At 51.3% G+C, this 19,246-nt stretch overlaps 1 protein-coding gene across 1 annotated transcript; it reads left to right on the top strand.

Annotated features, from left to right (window-relative positions):
* Positions 1–678: 678 nt before the first annotated feature.
* BBS1 (Bardet-Biedl syndrome 1) lies at positions 679–18,008 on the top strand. Its single transcript, XM_046643702.1, has 17 exons — positions 679–740; positions 1,061–1,137; positions 1,252–1,286; positions 3,954–4,226; positions 4,342–4,388; positions 4,531–4,569; positions 4,691–4,763; positions 6,385–6,516; positions 7,259–7,365; positions 8,997–9,117; positions 9,282–9,440; positions 10,580–10,649; positions 11,118–11,276; positions 13,761–13,894; positions 14,754–14,888; positions 15,575–15,661; positions 15,904–18,008. The coding sequence occupies exons 1-17, from the start codon at positions 694–696 to the stop codon at positions 15,988–15,990; spliced, it is 1,782 nt and encodes a 593-aa protein (XP_046499658.1). The 5' UTR covers positions 679–693; the 3' UTR covers positions 15,991–18,008.
* Positions 18,009–19,246: the final 1,238 nt, after the last annotated feature.

The following is a 19,246-nucleotide window of genomic DNA, read 5'->3' as shown; positions in this document are numbered from 1 at the left end:
TGTGATTGGTTCGATTCCTCCTTGCCTCCGTCTCACTTCTTACTTGCTCCCGGCAGGGTGGTGGGATCAAGGCCCGGGGAGGGGACAGGAGGGTCATTTTTAGGCTCTCATCCACAACAAGGGGCGGTGATTTTGACATCACCTCTAAATGAAGATACACAGTCACAGAGATGAACACGACACAATTTTTGCAATCCTCCTTTGTGGTATTTCTTGTATTTTAAAATATTCCGGGAGCCTAAAAACTGGAAACCCTCCACTTTGTCAGAATCCTAGGATTTAATCTCTTAAGACTTGTGTTTTATGCCTCTAAGCCCGGACCCCTACAGTAAGGCGGGAAGAAAGGACAGGGCCCTTTTACGACCCCATTAACTGTGAAGATGGAAGAGAAGAGGAGTTAGTTTTGCTGCTGTTAAACACTAGAAGGGCCCCTTTCCAGGCCTCGAGGTTTGCAGTATCCAGAAGCTCTGGCTGGGAAGGAGCAAAGATAAAGCAAATGAGCTGGGATGAGGGACGGCGCCTCAGCAGGCGGAAGCCCAGCAAAGACCGCGCATCCCGCGCAGCGCCTCTTAGGCCCGGGCCAGAAAGCTGCTCGCCCGGACTCTTTGTACGCGCGCTTCCGGGAGCCCGGGCGCAATTGGGCGTTGCACGGCGGCGGGGGCGGGGCCGGTTGCCAGGGCGACGGCCGCGAAGATGGCTGCTGCGTCTTCGTCGGATTCCGAGGGCGGCCGAGCTGAGAGGTGAAGGACCGGGTCCTCAAGGCCTCCTTTCGTACAGATGTAAAGGGGGTGCCCTGGACCCTGGGATCTGGACTCCTGTGGTTCTCCTGGCAGTCCTTGAAGAGCTCTTAGAAATCAAATAGGGAAACTGAGGCCCAAGGAGTGTGTGTGTGCGTGTGCGTGTCTGAGTGTGAGAGTGAGACTCAGCGTCAGTCAGGGCGCCAGTGGGGCACCCTGGACTTGGACGCAGACGCTCTGTTCAGAGCTCCCCACTCCCTCACTCTCGGAGACCAGCTCCCCGCCTTGCGCCTCACTCTCCAACTCCTTCCCGCCTCTCCCAGCAGTGAGGCCAGTTCGAAATGGCTCGACGCGCACTACGACCCCATGGCCAACATTCACACCTTTTCCGCATGCCTGGGTGAGTCTTTGTTACCGGGAGCCCCGGGTTCTGGGGGGATGGAGGAGTCAGATAATGGTAGGGAAGCCTCTAGGATTCTGAGACCCTGGCTTATGGCCCTTTTGTGTTTTCCAGTGCTGGCAGATTTGCATGGGGACGGGGAATACAAGGTAAGCATATCACCCCAGCAGAGAGAGAATTAGGGGGCAGGAAAATACTCGAAGTGAGATTTCCCAATGACTCCAGAGAGGCTTAGCATAATCTGGAGTTCGTGTGTACTGTGAAAAAGTACATTTAGTGTTAAATTTTATTTTTATGTGGAAGGTGAAGAAAACCTATTGATTCCTTAATACAGACTGCAGAAAGTAACGCAGAACCAAATGCTGGTGGAGATTCTACTAAGAAAAAGCCTCTTAATTTAGTTAATTTGACATAATTCTTTGCTGGATGGGCACATCCCTTGGTTGGAGGCGGAGCGTTGGAATCTGGAGAGAAAGCAGGGAGAGAAGTGAGAGTTTTATGTTTATCAAAAGGGTGTGGATTTTAAGATTAGCCATGAGCTGATAATTATTGAAGCTGGATGATGGGTATGCGGAGGTTCATTATATGAATCTCTCTTGTATATGACTGGAAGTTTTCCATACTAAAAAGTAAATTTTAAACTTAATTTTAAATATAAAGATAAATAAAATTAAATAAATAAAAGTTTTAAAGGCATATGGAAGGTTGAGAAACATATTGTGCTAAAGAAATGAAGTTAACATGAATTGAATATCCGTTTCTGGACTAGACTCTCTTCCAGGCACTTTGACGTACATAGATATGATTTATTCCCGTTTTGTTAATGGGAAAATAGATTCAGAGAGGTTAAGGTTACTGAGTTTTTAAGTGGCAGACCTGGGTCTGACAGATTCTACGTCGTATGTTCCATTGTGGCTCTGCCCTCACCGGGGGCAGTGAACCCACAAAGGGTGTATTGCGTGGTCAGCTAGAAGCTAGCCCTGCAATCGTACCCTACACCGAGAGTGCAGTGGGGCTCACTGGGTTTCACCTCCAAATTCCTATCCTTAAAGCGTTCAGCAAGTCGGCAAGCATTCACTGGGCCTCTGCTGACTACTGACGTGTGTCAGGTGTTGTGCAGACACTAAATTCAGAAACGAATCAGTACACAGGAGGAGATAACAGACACGGTTCTTAATTCATCCGTGATATTGACTGAACACTGAGTGTGCTGGGTGCTGCATTTACAGTAGCGAAGGGTGTAGAAATCACAGACCAATAACTATTGGGAAATGTTAAATTCTTTCATGTAGCAGTGTGTTTAATGGCTAGTTTACCATTGGTTCCCAGCATTTAGCCCAGTGCCTGGCACACATTAGGTACTCAATAAATACTTGTGGGGTAAATGAGTGGATGTTAAAATTGAATATATAGAAAGTGTTATGGGAGCAGCAGTGAGAGAATGGTGAAATCTGTCTGGAGGCACCAGGAGGCAGTAACATGAACTGGGTGTTGAAGGATGAATGAAGTGTATCAAGAAGGCACAGAAGAGGGGCTGGCCCCGTGGCCAAGTGGTTAAGTTCGCGTGCTCCGCTGCAGGCGGCCCAGTGTTTCGTCGGTTCGAATCCTGGGCGCGGACATGGCACTGCTCGTCAGACCACGCTGAGGCAGCGTCCCACCTGCCACAACTAGAGGAACCCACAACGAAGAATACACAACTATGTACCGGGGGGCTTTGGGGAGAAAAAGGAAAAAAAAAAATCTTTAAAAAAAAAAAAAGGCACAGAAGAGAGGAGGGGAGGGGGAAGGCATTCCAGGCAGAGGGAACAGCACAAGTGGAGGCACAGAGGTTTGGAAGTTCATAGCATATTTGGAAAGAGTAAATTTGGAGTTAGAAAGTCGAGGTCAATATAAAATGGTAGTTAAGACCACGTGCTCTGGATTTCGACGGACCTAGGTTCCAGCCCCAGCTCTACCGTTTACTAGCTATGTGACTTTTACCTAACATCTCTACCGCACAGCTTCCTCATTTGTGAAATGGGGCTAATAATGGTACCTACCTCATAGGTTGTTGAGAGAGGATTAAATGAAAGGATGCGGTTGTTCCTGGTGGGGCTCCTGGCACCTTGTACGGGCACAGAATCCGGACACTCTGTGGCAGCCCCCATTCTGGCTGGAGCAGCATGGATGAGAAGGTGCTGGAAAGCAAGTTGGGAACTAGATCAGAGGGGCCTTGAAGGCCTCCCTCAGGAGAATGGGCTTGCATGGCAGCTGCAGCAGCTTCGAGAGTGGAAAACAGAGACTGAGGAGCTTGGTTCTCCTCTGTGGGTCCTCAGGGCACGTGCTGCTCTGCAGGCTTGGGTCTGCTTCTTTGGCTCTGTTCCCACTTGCAAGCCAGGCCTCAGAAGCCTCAGATAGGAGTTTCCAGCCCCTTACTGACCTCAGCCACTGTCCCAGTGTCTAGAACAGTGCCTGGCACAGAGCAGGCCCTGAAGAAATGTTTACCGAATGAATCATGAAAACATCAGCTGCCACCTCCTCCTCACGAGAACTCACCAGATTCTGTAATTTATTCTGACATTTGGTTTTTCACTACAAGTGTGATAAGCTAGATATACCCATTTTGCAGGTGGGAATATTGGAGCTCAGGAAGTTTAATCAACTTTCCCAAGGTCACACAGCTTGTAAGATTTAACTGTAAAGCCTTTGCCCCCCTCCCTGTGTACACTGGTGTGGGGACGAATGAATGTGCACCAGCAAAAAGGCCAAGCCCAAGGAGAGGGTCAGTGGGGGGTCTTTAGACTCTGAGCCTGGAGTAAGGCAGCCTCTCTCTACAGCTGGCGGTGGGGGACCTCGGCCCCAGTGGGCGGCAGCCCTGCCTGAAGGTGCTTAAAGGACCCACAGTGCTGGCTGAAAGCGCGCTACCTGCCCTGCCGGCCGCCGCCGCCGCCTTCCTCATGGGACAGCATGAGCCGCGGACCCCAGCTCTGGCCCTCGCTTCAGGCCCTTGTGTCTATGTATATAAGAATCTCAGGCCCTACTTCAAGTTCAGCCTGCCCCAGTTGCCTCCAAACCCCCTGGAGCAAGACCTTTGGAACCAGGCCAAAGAGGTAAGTGATGTGGGGGGTGAGAACAAGAAGGCAAAGATGGCAGCCACTGGGTGGCCCTCATTCCCTGCCTGGCTCGGGAACTCACAGGCTCTACCTTCTTCTCATGCTGTCACAGGACCAGATCGACCACTTGACCCTGAAGGAGATGCTGGAGGGTATCCGGTGAGAGCCCACCTTCCCCTTCATACGCCTCCCACCCTTCCCTCACTCCCCCACCACGTCCCCTTCATCCCGGAGCTCTCGGTCTGACCCCCAGGGCCCTGTTCCTCAACTAAAACTGCTGTGATGGTCCCTCTCGTTGCAGGGAGAAGGCAGAGGTGCCTTTGTCTGTACAGTCCCTCAGGTAAGGACCCTCCGGAGGGCCAGGGCTCCAGAAGCTCCAGGGGGAAGGGAGTGGCTGTGGAGTGGCCTGTGGAGGGCAGCCAGGCCCAGGGCATGCAGAGGCCAGTTCTCTCTGTATCCAGGTTTCTGCAGCTGGAGCTGAGCGAAATGGAGGCATTTGTGAACCAGCACAAGTCCAAACCCATCAAGCGGCAGGTAATGCCCCTTCCCTGCTTATTTCCCAATAAAAATATGGACAGTTGTTTTAAAAGACCCGTGTAACAGGAGTGGTCGAGTCTATAACCAAACCCGACTAGTCTGATTTTGCAGTTTCCCTTCCAGCCCATGCCACATACACGGACGTGGTCCCAAAGCTGCGGGCCTTCTTCCCTTCCAGTTAACAGCGGCAGCTTTGAAGGGATATATGCATATATCACTTTACATAACTTTTATTGTCTTGAGGTAATAGACTTTCATTAGAGAAAATTTGGAAAATAAAGAGAAGTATAAAGGAGAAATATAAATGACTACAAGCTCACTACCTAGAGGTCCTCGTTCTCACCATTTTGGCACATTTCCTTCATAAATATGCTTTCCATCCTGCTTCCCTTGGGTGCATAACATTATATCTTGAGCATTAAATAGTCTTTAAGAATGCCATTTTTAGTGGCCCCTTGATTATTTCATTGATCATTCATGATTTCATTCATAGTTGATGTCACTATTCACATGCCGGTCATTAGACAGGAAACATTTCCCTTCTATTCACTTGATATTTTTCTTAGTTATCATTTTAATGACGTGATTGATGAGTTTATTCACTGAGGAGCTCTAGTGGTTCCTGACCTAGGGGCTGACCCTCAGTCCAGGGACAGGCTCCCTGAGCTGTTCTCTGTATTTAGAAAGCCTCATGGGGACCGTCCACTTCCTGCAGAGGCCACTTGAGCCTAACGCATTGACCAACACATGCCTCGGCTTTGGCCAGGCCCAGACCAGTCCTGTGAGGAGGATCGTTCTCTCCTGCCGATTAGCAGTTCGGGTCCACAGTCGTCAACGTCTTTGAGTACTTTTAGAATCAGGAAATGAATTGATTATTGCTCCAGAGATGCAGTTTCGCGGAATGGGCAGTCTTTCTGAGTATGTGTCGTGGTTACATGATTGGGAACCGCTAACGTGCGCGTTTCTGTGACCTTCCCTCTTCCACCAGACATTGAGAATGCTTCCTTTTTTTTTAATCTTGAGGATAATCACATAATGAGCAGCTTTATCCAGAGAAAGATTTTGGTCCTACCAAATTATTTCCATAGGAGAAATTCCTGAAAAGGGGGTCATCCCCTTCTCCTTTGTTTTCTCTCCAGTCACAGTTACAAAGAAACCATAGGAATTATAGAAAAGCGCAATGAAGAACTTAAACATCGCCTATGATTTCATTGTCCCCAGACAAGCAATGTTTGGATTTAAGGGTTTAGCCCTCCAGCCTGTTTTCCTATTCATAGCATTTTTAAGCTAGGATTACACTAACATCACCTTTTCCCTATTTTTTTTCTCTTGATACATTAGAAGCATTCTTCCTGTCACTGAATCTTTTTTTAAAATGTGATTTTTTTTTTTAGTAGCTGCATGGTTTTTGATCATATGGATGATTTGTAATTAACTTAGACAATCCTCTTTTGTTAGAAAGGCAGCTTTGTTGCACTAAAGATCTTTGTATACAAATCTTCTGTCCCATCTCTGATGCTCTTCCTCCTTTGCCCTCTTTGTTCCCTCCTGTGGCATCCTGGGAATGTCTGGGGTGGTGTGTGGCGATCCCCTGGGTGACCCTGGAGTCCTTCTGCAGGCAGTCATCACCACCATGACCACCTTAAAGAAGAACATGGCTGACGAGGACGCCATGTCCTGCCTGGTGCTGGGCACCGAGAACAAGGAGCTCCTGGTGCTGGACCCGGAGGCCTTCACCATCTTGGCCAAGGTCAGTGTGGGACCTGGCTCTGGGCACACTGAGGCCCAGGCTGCATCGCCCCCGCCCCCTTCCTGCCTCCAGTTAGTTCTTGTTCATACACATTCATTGTAGAAAAATTATAAAATGTAGATAAGCATAAAGAAAAAGATATCCAAAAATCTCACTATCCACAGATATCTACTATTAAAGTTTTGGCATATGTCTTTCCAGGCATTTTCATATTTAAACACAAATATATAACTTAAAAATTTTTTTTTTCATAAAAACAGCTTCGTGGTACAGGATTGCGTAACCTGCTCTTTTCACATAGCAGTGGCTCATTAATGTCTTTCTGTATCTATACAAAACCACACCAGCCTTTTCAAAGTCCACACAATATTCATCATCTGGATGTACCGTAATTTGTTTACCCTGTCACCTATTGTAGGTCTAAGTTGTTTTCGGTTTTTCACTATTATTAACACCACTGCAATAGGCTTCCTTGCCCAAACGTCTTTGCATGCTTATCTAAATACTACCTCAGGATGTGTTCCTAGAAGTGGTATGGTTTAGTCAAAGGGTGTAGATTTAAAGGCTTTTGCTACATGTTGCCAAGTTTCCCTCCAGAAAAACTGTACAAGTTTAAACTGACCAGCAGGGTGAGTGAGAAGATTGGGACTTCAGACAAGGAGCAAGCTCAGAGGAGCTGCTTCAGGGCAGGGAAGGGCTGGGGCTCCAGGGAAAGCGGGGTGTTTGAGCCTCTTCTTTGCAGATGAGCCTCCCCGGCGTCCCCGTCTTCCTGGAGGTTTCTGGCCAGTTCGATGTAGCGTTCCGCCTTGCCGCTGCCTGCCGCAACGGGAACATCTATATCCTCAGAAGGTAGCCACATCCGTGTCTCTGGGGCCGTCCGTGGGGCCAGAAGGAGCATCTCAAAACCCTGGTGGTTTCGGGGGCTTGCAAGATGAGCAGGGGGCTTTGGGCATGGAATTTGGGATTGGAAAGAGCTGAGAACTTCTTATAGGGGGCTGCGCCCACCAGCACAGGGGGACGTCTGGAGGCTTGGGCGATGAGGGCTGGCAAAGTGAGAGACCGGGTTGGGTGCCGTGACACAGGAGCAATGCAATCAGAAATTGGAAGAAATAAAAATAGTCTCTCATATTTATTATATTGCTTTATAAGTGTGTGATACTTCCTAATGCATTAGTTTGATGTTCCTTACAACGTTCATTTTTTAATTCAAGAAATATTTTTAAGCACCTACTGTGTGTTAAGCATTGTATAAGGTATTAGGGATATATTGATGAACAAAATAAACATAGTCCCTGCTCTCATAGGAAGACAGATATTAAAATCAATAAACCAAAACAGTGTTGCAAATCGGATGCATGCTGTGGAAGAAAAATACAGGCTTAATGGGAAAAAATAATGGGGTGAGGGTGATCAGTGAGTGCCTGTCTGTTGAGATAACTTGAAGGTTAAGAAGGAGGCAGTTGTTAAAACAGTGGAGAGGGGCTGGCCCTGTGGTGTAGTGGTTAAGTTTGTACACTCTACTTCAGCGGCCCAGGTTTGCAGATTTGGATCCCAGGCACAGACCTACACCACTCATCAGCCATGCTGTGGCAGCAACCCACATACAAAGTAGAGGAAGATTGGCACAGATGTTAGCTCAGGGCCAATCTTCCTCACCAAAAAAAAAAAAACAATAAAACAAAAAACAACAAAGAAAGAGTGTTGTAGGCAGAGAGGACTTAAGTAAACTCAAGTGGAAAAGACATTGGCATGTGCTACCCGAGCTTGGTGGGCAAGGAGGAGGGTGGAGAGATGATGTGGAGACCAGGGTTGGCTCCAGAAGGACCTAGTAGGACATGGTAAAGATTTTGGATTTTGTCTGAAGTGCAGTGGAAAACTATTATGGGGTTTTAATCAGAAGAATGACATGATTCATTTACATTTTAAAAGATTACTCTGCTGAGTGGAGGGTAGATTGGAAGGAGGCCCAGAGACCAGTGGGAGGCTCTCAGATGAGTCATCAGATGGGATGTGATGTTGGCCCAGGCTTGGTAATGAAGAAAGGTGGGCCATAGCCCGTGGTCGGTGGGCAGGAATTACCCCTGCCTTCTGGATAAGGGAAGCTAAGATTTGGAGGGCGGGCAGTTGAAAACAGTGCGTTTCACAGAGCACGCTCCTCGTGCTTTTCTGATAACTCACTAAACTCCCTCAGTCCACTAGCTCTTGGTCTAGTCTAAGGTGCACTCACTGTGCCCTGCTAAGTGCCAGGTTATTGTACAAGTCCCTAGTAAAGGCAGGAGGGACGCGGGAAGGGAAGCACGCTTGATGTCATCCAAGGTCCTGCAGCTGCTAAGTGCTAGAGGTGGAAATAATGCCACAGCCATTTGCTTTTGGACCAAGGTTCCTTCCAGGATAGTGTGTGGGGCCTAGAAAGAGGAGGGTCACCCAAGGGAAGGAGAGAGGGTTTCTCTGGGGCTGCAGAGTGTGTCTTTATTCCACAGAGACTGCAAGCGCCCCAAGTACTGCATCGAGCTGAGCACCCAGCCTGTGGGGCTTGTCCTGGCACACAAGGTCCTGGTGGTGGGCAGCACCCAAGACAACCTGCATGGCTTCACCCACAAGGTGTGGCCTCTGGGCAAGCACCACCCCCAGCCTGTCCATGCATGTCTCCCCAGTCCCCCTTAGCAGGCGAGCCCTTCTTGTGTCCCCTTCCCAGCCACTCCTGCCACCCCTCTGTCCACTCTAAACCCTGAGCCCCCTGCAGACACTTGGCTGCTCCCTCCCAGGGTAAGAGGCTGTGGACAGTGCACATGCCAGCAGCCATCCTGACCATGAACCTCCTGGAGCAGCGCTCCCGGGGCCTGCAGGCCGTCATGGCTGGGCTGGCCAATGGAGAGGTCCGCATTTACCACGACAAGGCCCTGCTCAACGTCATCCGCACCCCGGTGAGCTGGCGACTCCCCTGCCTCTCTCCCACCTCTGGGCCTTCTTAGCTGTCTCTCCTGACCTGGCTCCACCTGCTGCCCTTGACTTCTGATGCATTTCACAAATGTTTGTCGAGCACCTCATACGCACAACTCACTGCACTGGGGGCCATAAAACAATGATGACTAAATCCTTGCCTTCAGGGAGCTGACAATCTAAGGTGACAGCCAGCCAAAGACAGCAAATTCAAATACAAGGCAGTCCGAAGCAGAGCAAAGTACTGAAAAAGCACAGTGGGCGCCAAGTGACTGAGGGTGGTGGTAAAGGATAAATGGGGATGGAACTCGAGCTGTTTCACAGAGCAAGTGACAGTTCAACTGGGCCGTGAAACAGTTTGCCAAGTGGGTAAATGGAGGAAGAAGGTTCCAGACTGGAAACAGCATGAACAAAGGCTGAGAGGCATGAGTGTTCTCAGTCAAGGCATCCAGAGAGTTAGAGGGGTTTGGACCAGAGTTTTTCAAACAGTAGGTTGTGAGTCATTAAATCAATTTAGTGGGCCACAACTAGCAATGTAAAAAAAAAAAAGAAGAAAGCTAGAGTACGTCACACCTGAAACTTTTGTGTTTATGTGTGTTTAAAGTGTCCTGTGTCACAGCATAAAATTTGCAAGCAACCAGTTTGGACCACAGGCTGCTGGGAGGGCAGGCGGGGTGCAGGCTGGGGGAAGGGAGAGGAGAGAACTGATGGAAAGGCAGGTTGGAGTGAGATGTGGAAGGCCTGAAATGTCCCAACATGGAGTATGGAAGCCGTTGGAGGGTTTTTAGCAGAGAATAGACATGATCCTATTTGTTTTTGAAAGGCAGCAGAGGCAGCAGTGTGAAGGGCAATCTGGGAAGAAAGACTAGCCTGGGAGACCTGCTGTTAGGAAGCTGACCCCAACAGCCCAGGGCTGTTTAGTTGGGAACTGTGGCCGTGGTAGTGAGGTTGGAGGGGAGATTTAGCAAAACAGGAGATATTTCAGAGGCAGCATTGCCCCAGGCCTCGCCTCACATCTCACCTATTATGTCATGTCTGGGGTCTCCCAATCTTATCCCCACCCCTAGTCTTGCTCTCCTCTCTAAGGTATTTTCCCAGCGAAACTCTGGTGTTTCCACCATAGGATGCAGTGACCAGCCTTTGCTTCGGCCGCTACGGGCGGGAAGATAACACCCTCATCGTGACTACGCGAGGTAGGGGCTCAGACCTGGCGAGGGTTTTAGAGTTGGGAGTAGAGGGGACAGATCCCGGGAACAAAGAAGAGGTGGGTGTGAAGCATGGGTGGGCCTGGGTATAGAAAGCAAGGCCTACAGACACGTGTCCTATCTGGGGCTGGGCCTCCACTGAGGACACTCCTCGGCAGTTTGATATCATACCCAGGGGCCAGCCCTGCCCTGGGCTGTGTCTCCAGTTCACCCCAGTATCCCCAGCGCCTGCCACAATGCCAGGAATATCATAGTAGTCAATAAATAACTGCTAAATGAATGAATTAAATAATGGCAGGAGACTATTCAGACATACTTCACTCCTTCCAGAAATTCAGAGACTCGGCGGGAAGACAGACATGTGCAGAAATGGGCCTATATGAGGCAGACTGGGGAGAAAGAACGGGAATGTAGGGTAGAACTGGAGAGGACAGATCTGTTTGTCCTCTCCCCTAGGTGGTGGCCTGATTATCAAGATCCTGAAGCGCACAGCAGTGTTTGCGGAGGGGGCAGGGGAGGTGGGCCCCCCACCAGCCCAGGCCATGAAACTCAACGTGCCCCGAAAGACCCGGCTTTATGTCGATCAGACCCTGCGAGAGCGGGAGGCTGGCACCGGTGAGACTCAGGCTGGGTCCTTCCTCTTCTTCCGCCACTGCTCCAAAGGAGCAAGAACTGGGTGAATGCCCCTGGGTGCCCTGAGCAGCGGGTGGAGACCTGGGTGAACTGGGCGGGTCTCGTGCCTCTGGGATGAGTCCAGGGACAGTGTAGAAGGTACGCCTGCCTACAGATAATCTCGCCTCAAGGTGGAAGGTGCTGGGGGTGAGCGGGGAGCTCTAGAACTTGGAGGAGGGAGTGGCCACTTCTAGATGCAGGAATTCTCATGAGAGAAGTAGAATTTGACCAATTCTGCTTTTCCTATTCAATTTTTCCTGCTCATTCATTACTTCATTCCTTCGTTAGCTGTGATTATGCCAGGCCTTGTGTCAGATGCCTTGAATTAGCTTAGTCCCTACCTCAGGAGCTCAGTCTACCTTGCTGACCTCATGTTGCATGACAGGCATAGAAGAGGTCTCTGCAAAGGGCTCTTGAGGCACACAGGAGAGAGTAAGTTTACCTGGGAGACAGGGAAAGGCTTCAGAGACAGGTGACGTTGGCCTTCACCCCAAAAGATGATCACAAGGCTACCAGCCAGAGAGGAGTAGGGAAGGGCCATTCAGGCAGAGGTGCGTGGGGGCACAGGGCCCTCCTGGATTCAGGCAGCATCTGCCATGTAGCTGCGGGGGCAGTGCAGGAAGGCCGAGCAGCCAGAAGGGAGGTGAGAGCGAGTTCCGAAAGGGCCTGGAATGCAAAGCTAAGAAGTTTCGGGTTATTCTCGGTAGTGGGGAACCAGGAAAGATGTTCAGCAGAAAAATACAGTAATTCAACCAGCTCTGTTTAAAAGGGGACCTTGCTTGCTGTTTAAAGGATAAATTAGAGGATAAAGTAAATAGCTAGCAGCCTATTGTAGCCTAGAGAATCCAAGAGAAGCAATTGATATATTAGAGAAATAAGTAGGAAGTTATCTAAAATGACCAAATGTAAACTATGCAAAAATCAACAGCTTTTGTATATTACAAAAGTAACCTGTTAGAAAATATAATGGAAAGCGTCCATTCACGATAGCAAGGAAATCCCTAGAAATAAACTGAGCACGAAAATGTACAAAGTCTAGTAAAGAAAATTATAAAACTGCTCGCAAGAACATAAAAGAACAGCTGAATATTTAAATTATGAGACTTACCAGGCCTCAGGGTAGCAAGACCTAAAGCAGTTGTAAAGCCGTTGGTTAACAGCTGCTAAAATGAATCCAGAAGCCTAGCAAAATTGCAGTGAAGATCTCAGTGGGGTTCATTTTGAGAACTTGACCAGATGATTCTAAGAGTAAAGCTAAGAAATCGGGGAAATCAGAATGAGGGGGCTTAGCCTGTCAGATAGCAGGATGCACTGTGAAGCCGTGGGAATTAGCTTTGGGATCGCTCCGGGAATTGATGCAGATCAGCGGCCCGTTCAGGAAGTCCAGAAACAGACCCTTTTATGTGGAAAGTCAGTGTATGTTAAAGATGCCCTTTCAAATTAGTGGGGAAAGGAGAGACTGTCCAAAAAATGTAATTAGGACAACTTGCTTCTAGAAAGAAAAGGTTAGAACTCTACCTCATACCAAACACAAAAATTAATTCCAGGTAAATTAAAAACAAACTGTAAAAGGACTAGAGGAAAAGGAAGGATTAATAGATGGGACAGCATAAAGATGAAAACCTTCTGAATGGCAAGAGGCACCTCACACAAATAACAGGGCAAGGACAGACTGGCAGATCCAGGTGCTGAGTCTGGAAAGGAGTGGCAGCGGGAATGGAGGGGAGGGAGTGGCCTCTGGAGATGGCTTTAAAGAAGAGTCACATGATTAGATGTGCGGGGTGAGCCTAGGTAACTTGATGAAGGGGATGCGAGGATGGAGGTAGGGAGGTGAGGTGGGTTTCCGCAGTGTTGAATCTGAGGGGTTGATGGGACGTCCAGGTGGAGGTGACCAGTAGACAGTTAGAAGCAAGAGGCAGGCCCAGGCGCCGAGCTACTGGAGATGCGATGCACAGTATGGAGTGTGGACATGGGCTAGGCCCTGAGCTGGGCATTGAGGCCTCGTCAGTGACGAGTCCCTGCCCGCAGGAGCTCAAGGTTGTTCCTCTCTGAGGGTGGTCACAGCTGGGGCAGGACATAGGTTGTCCAGAGGAGGAAGACGGAGGATGAGAAGAGGACCAGGGACAAGACTCAAGGGGACGCCTGTCCTTAAGGCAGAGTAGAAGGAGCCAGTGAAGGAGACAGATTGTGTGGGCAGAGAGGTGGCAGGAGAACCAGGAAGGAGGAAGCAGGGAGTGGTCCACGGCATCCAGTGTCACCAGAAGGCTGGGCTGCTAGAGCTCAGTCCTCACGGGCCCAGGCTCTGCAGACCCTGCCCGCTGTGCCTTCCTCTGGGACGCCCCCACGGCAGCCTGAGCAGGAGTACACCCCCCACATCCCCCCCTCCCCTCGCCACCTTCAGCATCAGCCCTTTGTGCCCCTCCTCAGCCATGCACCGGACCTTCCAGACCGACCTCTACCTGCTGCGCCTCCGGGCCGCCCGCGCCTACGTGCGGGCCCTCGAGTCCAGCCTGAACCCCGTCTCTGCAACAGCCCGGGAGCCACTCAAGCTGCACGCTGTGGTGAGCACCTAGGTGTCAGGGGAGTCAGGCCACCTCAGGGCCAGAGAGGCAGAAGTCAGGGGTGAGTGAGAACCCCTCAGCCCCAGAGCCAGTTCCAAGCCAGCTAGGCCCCATGCCTCCTTCTCACCTTCCCAAGGCCCAGGGACTAAGTCTCCTGTCCTCCTTTGCGAGAGCAGTCTCACCTTCTCTCTCCTGTGCTGCCTCTCCCCTCGGCTGGCAACAGAGTGGGGCACCCTCTGCAGCTCCCTTGTTCGGGGCTGTGCCTCAGACAAGCCCCCAGGCACACAAGTAGTCACCTTGGGACGTTTCTTCCCAGGAGCCTGGAAGGACTCTTGCGGCTCTGGTACAGGGAAGAAAGCTGCTCGTTTCAGTAGCTGCAGGCAGCCCAAGGTGTCAGGAGCACCCAGTACAGGGAAGGAGCCATCCTGAGACTTGCACAAGTACAAGGAGGAGGAGCCCACACACTCAGACACAAGTGATAAGAGTGGGAGGTGGGCCAGGCCCTGGAAAGAGCGGGCAGGGACAGTGCTGAAGACATAGGTGGGAGTTAGGGCCTGCGTCCCCAGGCCAGCTCTGCCTCCCCAGGCCAGCTCTGCCTCCGACCAACTTGCTGAGTGGCCTCCATCAAGCCCCTCCCCCTCTCTTCCCATCTCTGGGCCTCTGCTGATCCCTGTACACACTGGAGCCAGCCTTCTGGGCTTCTGTGCCTTTTGAGGGGCAGACGGACAATGTGAGCAGTTGGAGGGTGACTCAAGGACACTGATGAGGAAGCCGGCAGGCAGGGCCAGGGCACATCGTGTTCAGCACCCAAGATCACCAGGTCCTGAGGGCTTTTTCCACCCACCCCACCTCTCCACAGGTTCAGGGCCTGGGCCCCACCTTTAAGCTCACACTTCACCTGCAGAACACCTCGACAGCCCGACCCATCCTGGGGCTGCTGGTCTGCTTCCTGTATAACGAGGTGCTCTATGCCCTGCCCCGGGCCTTCTTCAAGGTACTGGACCCCCTCGCTGAGACGTGGAGTGAGGAAGGGTGGGGCGAGCCTGGTTAGATGCCCACAGAGCCCCCACCGGGTCGGAGGTGAGGGTGCTGGCAGGTGGCTGCAGCCACAGACCAGGCTAGGGTGTCTCAGGGGCCTCAGGGGAGAGCACCCAAGACCTGTCTCAGCTCCTTTTCTCCCAGCCTGTGAGAGGTCTCAGGGAGCCACATAGAAGGTTCTGGATCCCACCTGTGCCTCTCTCAGAAGCCTGTTGATGCTCGGGGTCCCAGAGCCCACCCTGCTTCACAGCCACTCCTGCAGCAGGAATGGGAGCCTCTCTCTGCCTCAAGGAGTGAAGGGCTGGGTTCCACCAGGTCCAGATCTGACCCTAAGTTGAGGGGACCAGAAATGAGAAAGACTCTGAGATGTGAAAGAAATAGCCCTGGACTTGGTTGGGGGTCAAGAGGTCTAGGTTTAATCATGGACACACATGTGGCCTTCAGGCATTCACCCCCCAACTGAGCCCATGTCCTCCTTGACAGGCTGGTCATCTCTGGCCCCCTGCAAGCGTTAGGCTTAGGCTTAGGGTTAGGGCATGCTGAAATTCAGCTGCGACAGCAGGTGTGAGAGTGCTTTGCAATCTGCCAAACACTTTCTGGGCATGAGGGCTGATTTCCTTACCTCTTTGTCCCCAAACTTAGGTCCCCTTGCTGGTGCCAGGGCTCAACTATCCCCTGGAGACCTTTGTGGAGAGTCTCAGTGACAAGGGCATCTCAGACATCATCAAGGTAGGTCACCCTTTGGTACTTCTTGGGAAGGACAATGAGACTGAGTGTGGACAGGGCCCCCAGGTGGCTGCCAGGTCGGGGTGGGTATCCACACAGTGGAGGCCTCCCAGCCTCCCTGTCCCCTTTGACACAGCCCTGGTGGCCTGTCACTAGGGCCAGTGCCGATTAGGCCAGGCTTGGCCTTTGCAGGGAGCAGGGGGAAGGGGACATGCCCCCTAATGCCACAGGCACCTCCTCCTTAGGTGCTGGTGCTTCGAGAAGGCCAGAGCGCACCCCTGCTGAGTGCCCATATCAACATGCCCGTGAGTGAGGGGCTGGCAGCAGCCTGAGCCCTGGGCCGGTGGTAGAGCCCCTGCGCAGTCAGGCCCCGGAAGATCCTGCCCCTTCCTCTGAGCTGGGCAGTCAGTGGCCCCAGGCCCACTCTACACGGCAGCGTGCTGGGGCGACAGCTTCCTTCTCTCCCAAGCACCCCCTTTCTCACCACCCCAACCACTGGGTGACCTATCGCTGCAGGTCCTGAGTAGCCGGGAGGTTGAGCTCCTCCCCTCCTCAGGAAGACGCAGGCACTGGCCCCCAGGGCCCCTGCTGCGCCTCCATCCTCCCCACTCTTCTCCAAAAACCACAGCCAGGTCCAGAGGAGCCCCGAAGTGGTCAAGGCGAGACGAGGGGCACAGGCCCAGCCTTCTCCTTTGCCACCTCCCTCAGGCACATCGCTCACCTGCCTCTGCAGGCCTGGGCCAGAATTGGCTGGGGCCTGGCCTGGGACACTCAGAAGCTTTTCTTGGGTGAGACTGAGCCCCCTGTTGCTCCCTGGGGTTCCACAGACTTGGCTGCTGCCAGCTCAGCTTGCAGGTAAAACGCACGCTCTGATCTCCCCTCAGGAGCTGAGCAAGGGGCCCAGGGAATAGCTGCCTCCTCTCAGGGGGCTTTTCTGAAATCTTGGTCTCAGCCAAGGTCTCAGGCCTATGATGCTCCTTAAGATTACCAAGGAGGAGCTGATACGCGAGGGCATAGGGTGCAGGGAGCTAGTGGCCCCGCCCCCACCAGCCTCCTGACTTGGATGCTCCTGCCCAGAAAGAGCATCCCAGGAGAAGAAGGCTAAGCTAGACAGACCACAGGTGGGGTCCAGGCACGTAGGTGGGGTGTTTTGGGGGAGCTGGCACAGGAGGCAGAAGCCCAGAACTGCCAGTCAAGATGCTCTTCTGCACCCTGGAGCCCAGATCAGTCATGCGAGTGGAAAGTTCACCAGGCAGCGTGAGCCACAGTGTGAGACAGTTAGCTGGAAAGGCGTGGACCAGAGGCAGTGAGTGAGTCTGAAGACTGACCAAAGGCACATGTTTAGACCACAAGGGCCAGAGACCCACAGTCCCTGCCCTTGGTGCCTCCGGGGGCCCCCGGCCAGTATGCCTGGCCCACCTCAGAGCCCTCTGTTGGGCTGCTGCTACCAGGGCCGCTCTGAGCCACTTGTGAACCAGGAACCCTGCTGCCTGAGGATGTATATCTTCCCCCCTCTGACCAGGTGCAGCCTAGCGTCTGGCAGACGGCTGAGGCTTGTGGGAAGTAACCAGATCTTTCTGGGCTTCAGTTTCCCCATGTGAGGAGGATTGACCAGATTCAGCTCTTACCATCCTATGAGCTTGGCAGCCCCTCTAGAAGAAACGAGGAGTCAACTCCGAAAGGGGATACTTGACAGGAGTAACTGCAGAGCTTTTGCCCTTGAGACCAAGGGCCTCAAGCTGACTGCCACTGCCAGGCAACAGCCTCTGTGCCCAAGACACAGTGAGGGAGTGGGGTGACACCCCCCACAGCCAACCCTCTATCCATCCCAAGGAATGCATTCTGGGGCCAGGTTAAGAGAAGCATGGAGCCTGGACCAAAGAAGGAGCCCATCCCCCTCCTAGGCTCCTCCTCTCTACAAAGTCCAGCCACTTGCAGACATAGACCAACGGGGTCAGGATGGTGAAGGGTTTCTAGATCAAGCCAGCTGAGGCACAGTTGGAACAAGCAGGAGGTTTAGCCTGGAGATGGAAAGATGGGTAGAGGAAGTATGGCTGTCAGTCAGAGAGATTTCAACTTAAACTGAAGAGCTTTCTCAGAGAGCGCATCAGAGATGGGAGGGCCTGCCCTAGGAGCTGATGAGTCCCTCGTGACTGGAGCGAGCGGTGTCACTGGGGCTGGCCTACCACTTTGCAGGGTTGTGTGTTGGGCCAGATGACCTTACTTTCCCTTTCACCCCAGTCAAGTGATGAACTGTGTGAACTCCGAACAAAAAAGTCTGATGTGGGCTCTGTTCATAGCTATTCATGATAATAAAAGTGGAGAAACTGTTCGTAGGCCCAGCACCGAACGTGAGTTTATATGATGTGGTACTATGGACCTGTTAGTAAAGAACGTATGAACTGCACCGATGTGGACAAATGTACATAGAGCAGCACAGAACAAGGAACAGCGCCTGGCACCCAGTGCCCTCACTAGTCAGAGCTCCAGGAAATTGTGTACATTAAGGATGAGGAGAGTTGGTGTCTTTTTTTCCAAAGCATCTATCTAAAAACATGCGCCTGCTTAGTACTATGGCATTAGTTTATAACAAGGCCAAGCCTCTCCCCATTCCCCAGTCCTGCTCCCCTGCTACAGTCAGTTTCAGTTCTTGTAGCTGTTTCTTTTTAAAATATGCTTGTACTACTCTTGCCTGATTTACCAGTCTTAGACACATCTGTTGGCTCCCTGGTGTAATAGAGAGGCCCCTGCTCTCTTGTGACAGCACCCAGCCCCCTCTTTCCCTCCCCAATGCTTAGGTAAATAGATGCTCACTGTTTGGATTACTATTTATATTACTGTGGAAAAGTTACTCACTGCAGAGCCAAGAATTGGGCTATAATTAAATTACCTTTTTTTGTACTTTTTCACGGAGTTAATAATTGCCCTGTTTTTCCATTTGCTTAGTTTTCTAGATAGACCAATTGGTAATTCTTCCCCAACCCGGTCTGACAGTTCTTTTTTCTAGACAGTTCACTTCCCTGCACCCCCTGCTTCAGTGAGGCCTGTCTGCTCTCTAGAACGGCTGCAGGGCACTTCTGGGGCTTCCCTTTGCCCTGTCCCTGGCTGGATGCCCTGACTCCTGAGCCCCATGTCTTCCTCTTTCACACTTCTTCTCCTCCTCACTTGGTGAAGCAGATCCACATGTACTTTCTTTACAAAGTCACTAGAGGGGCCGGCCTGGTGGCATAGTGGTTAAGTTCGCACACTCCACTCTGGCAACCCAGGGTTCACTGGTTCAGGTCCTGGGCGCAGACCTACACACCGCTCATCAAGCCATGCTGTGGCGGCATCCCACATACAAAATGGAGGAAGAGTGGCACAGATGTTAGCTCAGTGACAATGTTCCTCAAGCAAAAAGAGGAAGATTGGCAACAGATGTTAGCTCAGGGCCAATCTTCCTCACAAAAAAAAAGTCACTAGAGTTAAAATTTTTAAGACAGTGTTTGTCTGAAAATTTCTTTATTCAATTCATACATATATATGCTAGTTTGGGTCATAAAATGTGAAGTTGAAAATCATTTTTATGAAAGAAAATCATTTTTAAGG

Source organism: Equus quagga, chromosome 17 (genome assembly GCF_021613505.1).
Source record: "Equus quagga isolate Etosha38 chromosome 17, UCLA_HA_Equagga_1.0, whole genome shotgun sequence".
In the NCBI taxonomy this organism is placed as follows: Eukaryota; Metazoa; Chordata; class Mammalia; order Perissodactyla; family Equidae; genus Equus; species Equus quagga.
The sequence above is the reverse complement of the archived record's forward strand: the minus strand, read 5'-3'. Positions and strand labels throughout refer to the sequence as shown.